The 7844-nt window shown below is 18.3% G+C and overlaps 1 protein-coding gene across 4 annotated transcripts in view; it reads right to left on the bottom strand.

The window, feature by feature from the left end:
- Window positions 1-661: 661 nt before the first annotated feature.
- The window catches only part of LOC107995433 (glutathione S-transferase-like), a 70972-nt gene continuing 63789 nt past the window's right edge, over window positions 662-7844 (bottom strand). For all 4 annotated transcript variants that reach the window (XM_062073501.1, XM_062073500.1, XM_017052953.3 and 1 more), the window contains exons 3-5: window positions 6599-6766; window positions 1665-1807; window positions 662-1218 (exon numbers count right to left, since the gene is read on the bottom strand). In XM_062073501.1, the coding sequence (XP_061929485.1) occupies window positions 1051-1218; window positions 1665-1807; window positions 6599-6766 (479 nt within the window). In that variant the 3' untranslated portion in view covers window positions 662-1050. The remainder of the gene's footprint in view (window positions 1219-1664; window positions 1808-6598; window positions 6767-7844) is intronic.

Below are 7844 nucleotides of genomic sequence, written 5' to 3'. Positions count from 1 at the left end.
TATTTAATTTAGAATCTTGCATTAATTAAAGATATTGATAAAGATAACATTTAAAAATCAATTTTTTATTTTTAAAAATTTTTTTCTCATAGTTTATTTCATTGTCTATAATATGTTCATTTTATTCATGTATAAATTATGTTGTACGAATACAATTAAAATAATTTACATTCATTAATATTTAAAATTTTTATTTTTGAAAAGATATTATTTTTGCATTCAAATAATTTTAGTAAATAGATCACGAAGAAATAAAAAAAAAATATCTCGATATAATCAATTTAAAAAATATTTAAAATGTAGATGTAAGATATATCATTTAAAAAGTAGTAAGGTAATAAATATATAAACTAGAAATAATATCAGAAATAAACTAGAAATACGATCATAAAAAATAATATCTTTTTTTAATATATTGTTTTTAATTGTTATTTTTAATTTTTGAGCAAATACATCTTATCTTTCTTTTCATATAAATGATATTTTAAATATTTATTTTATATATTTCTTTTTAATATTATTTATTATTATTTAATATTATTTATATTATTTATTTGTTTTTAAATAAATTTTATCGTGATAGATATAATATTATAAAGAAATATATTCCATGATTTTAAAATATATAATTTGAAATAACATATAAATAAAATAGAAATTGTTTGAATAAACAAGAAATATGATATAATTATGTACTTTAGTTACAACTTAAGTATATATATATATATATATAAATATATATATAAATTTTTGTTTTAATATTAAATAACACATCATATAATATTTATCTTGAGATATTTTATATTATATACATGCATTTATTATTTGTGTTTTCTAACTTACTTTAAATAATTTATTGTAATAATTTTTACAAAGAAACAAAAATTACGAAATTCTACAGTTCTTTCAGTGTAGATAAACGATTTTGTTAATAATTTAAGGTATTTGTAATTTTATGTTAACCAACACAATACTACTTGATAAAACATATACACAAAATATACATAGACATGTTATCATTCGTCATTTTCCTCATAATTTCAAATATTTTTAAAATTCCGTGTGTGGTCGTTTAGATAACCAACTAACAATACTAGGTATTTCGTGAACTCTCTTTTTCAATGCACGAAGACCTGGATAATTTTCTAAAGCCATTGTTCCAAAAATATTCTCGAAATTTTCAAGAGCTACTGCGAAGACAAAATCTGCCCATGTTGTCTGGAAAATAATTTAAAAACAATATATTATTTACATATATTTTAGATAAATATGTTTTTAATTTTAAAGTTTTTAAAAATTTCAATTTGTATTTTAATTTGTTTCAATTCAATAATTTATTTTGAGTATTTTTTTAAATTTATAAAGTAAATATATTTTATATTAAAATGAATTGTATAAATATTATAAAATATTAAAATATTAAGATTTATTTAAAATGTATATTATTATTAAAATATATTATTTAAAATATTAATAAGATTATTAAATATTATTATTAGATATTATAATTTAATAGCGATTTATTTAAAAAAATACATATATTCGTGAGTTAAAGTTTTGACACAGATTTTCTTCAATATGTTACCTCCTATGAAATTTTTTTAACACACATTGATTTTAATATAAAAAATTTTAATATCAAATCTAGCTAAATAACGACTTACGGTCGTGCCAACGGTGTAACTTCCATTTTCACTGATAATCTGTTCAAACTTGTTCAAATAAAATGGTATTGTTTCCTTCAGCAATTTCATCTTCTTTTCCTCTTTTTTGAAGAGATCCTCCTCAGTACGATATTGAGATATAACTGAAACGAATATGAAGATAATATTATCGTTTATTTGTCTTTTCTAATATCGACAAAGAGGGAAAAATACGAAATAAAAAAAGAAAAATGATTTCGTATACATTTCACTATTTCCTTTTTTTCACCATTTTCTTTGCTTTTATATGTTTTTAGATTTCATAAAATATTTCATAAAATGTAAGTAATGTTTCATTGCTGTGAAAAAATTTGAAAAACTTTCAAGATGACCATTACTAATTTCAATTATTAAGAAATATAGAAAGTACAAAATTTCTTTAGTTTCATTTGAAAATTTATTTTTTTTAATTAAATAATTTATTATCTATATTTATAATAAGTAATTTATTAAATTATTTAATAAAAATATTAGGATTAAAGGAAATAAAAAAAAAGATTATGAATAAAGAAATTATTTTGAATAATTAATAAATTTTAGAAGACATAAAAAGCAAAATTATGAAAATATTAAAAAAATTTATTAATATTAAAAAAAAAAATTAAAATTTAATTACATATTAAACAAAATTAAAATAAAAACAAAATTATATCTTTGATAATTGCTTCTTAATTTGATATCTCATTCAATAATTAACATTTTATTTATCTAAAACTCTATATAGTGTTCCTATATTTTCTTAACATATCTTGTAATCATTTGATGACATATAAAAGAGAGAAAGAGAGAAAAAAAAGATGAAATAAGAAAATAAGGAATCGCGTAGGTGTATCGTCATGTTACGTTCGCTAATTGATGATCGTTATGTTAATAGGCATAGTTTAAAACAGGCCAACAAAAACACATTCGTTATCCAAAAAATTTGCAATATATTCTATTTAGGTGCATCAAATCGTGAATCATCAACAGGATGAAGTGAATCAAGGAACAAAATAAAGAAAGGAATAAAGAAAAATATCTATCTTTATTATCAACGAATGAATTTTAATTAATAATATCATTATTAATTGATATTATTCATTAATATGATATTATTAATTTAATTAATAATATCATATTAATGAATAATATCAACGAAGAATTTTAATTAATTAAATAATATCGATATTTTTATGGATGATCCTCAAATTAAAAAAAAAAATAAATAAATAAAAGAAAAAAATTAATTTACATTGTTATTCAATGAGTCGATAGTCTATTTTCTTGAATTTTTTTTTTAAATGATAATTTTTCAATTTTATCAATGTTATTATACGTGTAAAAACATTACATTAAAACACTAAATTATACATATTTATTCACATTTATGCAAATAAATTGCATAAGTTTTGAATGATTTAATTTATGTGATCTATATAGTTAATGCATTATACAATCACGTATATTGTAATTATAAATTAGTAATTTTATTACATAATATCTAATATCTTCCTTTGTTTGATTGAATAACAAGCATTATTTTAGCTATTTCTACGGATAATGATATTATCAATTTTGAAAAATAAAAAACATTAAAAATTTATTCTAAAAAAAAATATTTATAAAAATAGTATATAAAAATTATAATAATGAATTAAGTGATTTTTAAAAGATTTGTACGAAAAAAAATTTGAAAGTCATTATGAAATTAATATCGATTAAAAATTATTATCATAATTGAAGTTTTAGTAAAAAATATTATGACGATATGAATTTGCTACTTTTAATTTCTAAAAACAAATAAATATAATATCATATAATATAATATCTTATGATAATTGTTTAAATGAAAGATAAATTTAAAAAAAAAATAATGAAAAATACAGTTCTTATAGTTTCAATTAACACATTGTTATAAATATATAATAGATTCTGGATTTTTATGCAAATACATATTTTTCATATAACATATTTTATATATTTATATATTTTGTATATTTTTCATAAATGATATAAATAAATATATTATATATATATTTTTAATGTTAATTTTATTTGTAGGATAATAGAATAATTATAAATAAATTATTTATTATAAACAATTATAAACAATAATATTAATTAATATTATTTATAATTATATTAATAATTATAAATATATTCTAAATAATACTTCTGCTATAAACTAATTATATGATATTCAAAGTTAAAGAAATTCTGAATAGTTTATCTATAGAAGCAATCCAATATGATATTAAAATAATATATTATATGAATGATATTTTTTTCAATTTTTTTTCAATTCAATTTTTTGAAATAAACAATAGCAATTTATCAAAAAGTGATCAAATTTTTTTTATTTTTTTATATAATATTATATTTTCAAATACAAAATCTATTTGAAATCTAATATAAATCTAAATAATAAACTTAAATTTTATCACTTTGCAAATTATTTATCACTTTACAAAGTTTAATATATATTTTGAATAACATGATATGTTATATATTAATTGAATATTTGAATTTGTTTCAACTGTATAAAATCTGTAGTCTACATCATAATGTACATATAATAATATTTTTCACAAAAACATAACAAAATATGATTTTTATTTTAATAGAAAATAATAGGATGAGAAAAAAAAATAAAAAGAAATTTAAAAAAAATGAAATCATTTTATGTATAAAAATTTTTAAAATATGAAATGTTTTAAAACTGATATTATAAAATTTAGAAATTATTGAATTTAATAGTTACTAAAAATCCTTGCTTAAAATTTAAAAGCTTAAGTCCATTATACCTGTAATTTTTTATTTTGTATTTTCAATCATTTTCATACTAAAACTTTTTCTATTTTATTAATTTTTTCAATTCATCAAAAAATTTCATATATTTATACAATATTTCTTTTTATTATGTTTTCCTATCAATTTGAAACATTTGAAAAATTGACATAATTATTAAAAATCAATTCAGATAAGATTATCTATATTTACTTTGAAGAAATAGATACACATAATACAGAAATTAATTTCACCAATGATAAATTTTTTAAAATAAGTTTCTTAATTTCTATAAGAAAATCTTTTATATTTCAACTATGTATTTCAAGTGAAATTATCTGATTTTTTGTGAAATTTCTATAAAAATTTTCATATATTCATTTAATTGATAATAAATTGAAATTTCTTTTTATATATTTCTAATATTTTTTCTAATATTTTTAACATTTTCTATAAAATTTCTTGTGGAATATCTTTATTATATTACCTAAACTTTAAATTTAACTAGAAATGACTTTATGAAAATGATAAATTTTTAAAAATGGAGTAATTATTAAAAAAAAGAAAAAAAAGAATGAAATAAAAATTACACGATGGAGAATTTATTTTTAAATTTATATTGAATGAAGTTGATTGAAGAATTTATTAATAATGGTAGATATCAAGAAAATATAATTTTAGAAAAACTTTAGAAAATGCTTAAATATTTAATTATATGTATATATTCTAAATTTTTAAAATTCATATCAAATAATGTGATACATAAAAATAATTTTTAGGATTTACTTTTTAAGACAATTAATATAATAACAGAAAATGACTTTATAAAAAAGTCAAAAAAGGAAATTTAAAAAAAAAAGTTTATATGAGATTTCGTTATCGAAAGTATAAAAATTTTTCGTAAAATGTATTTATTTACTATAATGTAATTAATATTATTTAATGTAATTCTGATGAAATATTAATAAATTATTAATAGAGAATTTTCTATATGTGAAAATAAGTGAATAAAACAATTTAATAACAAATTTCAAAAATATCAAATTTAATTTCTTGACTATATATTTTTAATATCGATTTTTTAAGAAAAATAATAAAATTATAATATTTTATTATACAATTTCTTTAAATAGGATACATTTATAGGATAATTTTTGACTGATAATTTATTACCAGATATTAAGTAATTAAGTTTATTTATTAAATTTATTTGAAAGTTTTTATATCCGATTTACTTAAAAATAAAATTTTTACTTTTATTCTTCTTTCTTCTTTCTTTCTTTTTTTTCGCATTATCTTTTATAGAATGTTAATATATTTGTAATTTTAAAGATTAAAATATTTTAGTTTTGTTTAAATGAAAACGAAGATAGAGCGAGATGGTAATATGAAAGCAAGACAAGTCTGTCTCATTTAATGAAAATTTAAAATGCTCTATGATTTAATAAATAAACATCAATTCACATTTTTATACTAACTTTTATGTTTATCTTGTCTTTTTGATTTTCTATAATGTCAAATATGTATGTATGCACATACATATTAATAATTTATACATATATTCTTGTATTCTTAAGACATCTTATATAAATTCAAATATTAATCTTGAAAATAAAATCAATTATTTTAAATTGAGCAAAAGTATATAATGTCATAAAATATCACGTTTTATTAAAACAATCAATCAATATATATAATATATAGATGTTTTATATATATTATATCTCCATCTTGAGACATTTTATATCACAATATTTGAAATATCTAAAATACTTTTAAAAATATTCAAAACAAAATCAATCATTTTATTTACAGTAATGTAATTAATGTTATTAATATTATTTAATGTAATTTTGATGAAATATTAATATCATCGAGCAATATGACTTTTTAACGTCACATTTCATTAAAAGAATCTTTACATATATTCTCTTGCATTTCTAATCTGAGACATTTCCTACAATATTCAAAATACCTAAAATATCTTAAAAATATTCAAAACAAAATCTATTATTTCAAATCGAACAATATACGTGGCTTTTTAATGTCACATCTCATCCGCCTCCATTATTCGCGACGAATCCTACAAACTATCTTCTTCCATGTGATAAAATCATCTTGTCACTCACATTGCTTTAAATCTCCAAGAGTATCGACGAGTACATCGCACATCATTGCCTCCCATTCGTTTCTACCGGTTAGATTGTGCTTCCTCGCCAAGTATCTTGCTACTGCGTTACTCTGCGCTATCGGTTTCCCGTCTATCTCCAGCACTGGCAGCATTCCATAAGGCATTGCTAAGAATAAAAACGGATTCGTATGAACGCTGTGTATGTGGAAAACATCGGGAAACAATCGAAATCGCAACATCGACTTTCAAAGGTGTGTTCTTCTGAATAGAAAGGGTGAAAAACTATCGCTTCGGTTTTAATTAATGCAGCCTAGTAACGAGATGCGAAATATTATCTTTGTACTTTTTTTTTCTTTTTTTATGATTTTTTGGTGAACATTAAAAATACCGTGTGACTTGGATGATTTAGGAAATTTCTAATTATAATTCTTTTGTATTGTATCATTTGATCGTAAAGATTTTATTTCACTTTTTACATTTGTAAGATGTTTCTTTATTGTTTACTTCTAAAATACAGATATATAGTATTTTATTTTCTGATATAGATAGATACATGAAATTTGCAAAATTTCTTAGATATTTTTCTTTAGATATAGATTAGATATTATTCTTTTGAAAAGATAATTGAAAGATAATTTTACCTTTGCAATGATACAGCAAAATCTTTTATTAATTCAGTAGTACAATTGGAAATGTAAAACTTATATAATCTTTTTTTCTATATTTAATTATGTAGTTTCTTTTAATCTCTTATATAAATATTTGAAAATGTATCGATGATTCTTCAGAATTTTTCGCGTGATACAAATGTATACAAGCTGACATCAATGTACCATTTAATTGAAAAAAATAATATACTATTACAAAATTTGAAGTATTTTCTCTGTCTGTTCTAAAAAAGAGTAGCTGTTTTTTTAAAAATTAACTAAGAAATATATAAATTTAATTTAACATATTAGCTTTCTTAAATGAAAGGAAAATTATATATTGTTATATAAGTTTTTATTCATGAAATTTTTTTGATAATTTTTTCATTAATGCATAATAGCATTAACCGTTTGCATGAATTAACACAAAAGAATGAAGAAAATTATATAAAAATTATTATATATATAATAATTTGGAACATTTTAAACCATAATTAAAATTTTAGTATTAATTTATTACATTTTAAATTATTCTTTATTTCAATATATCATATAATATATCATAAATATATTAGTTATATACTATTCATATAATTA

The sequence above is a fragment of the Apis cerana genome, linkage group LG4 (assembly GCF_029169275.1).
Source record: "Apis cerana isolate GH-2021 linkage group LG4, AcerK_1.0, whole genome shotgun sequence".
Taxonomy (NCBI): domain Eukaryota; kingdom Metazoa; phylum Arthropoda; class Insecta; order Hymenoptera; family Apidae; genus Apis; species Apis cerana.
This window is presented reverse-complemented; position numbering and strand designations above follow the sequence as displayed.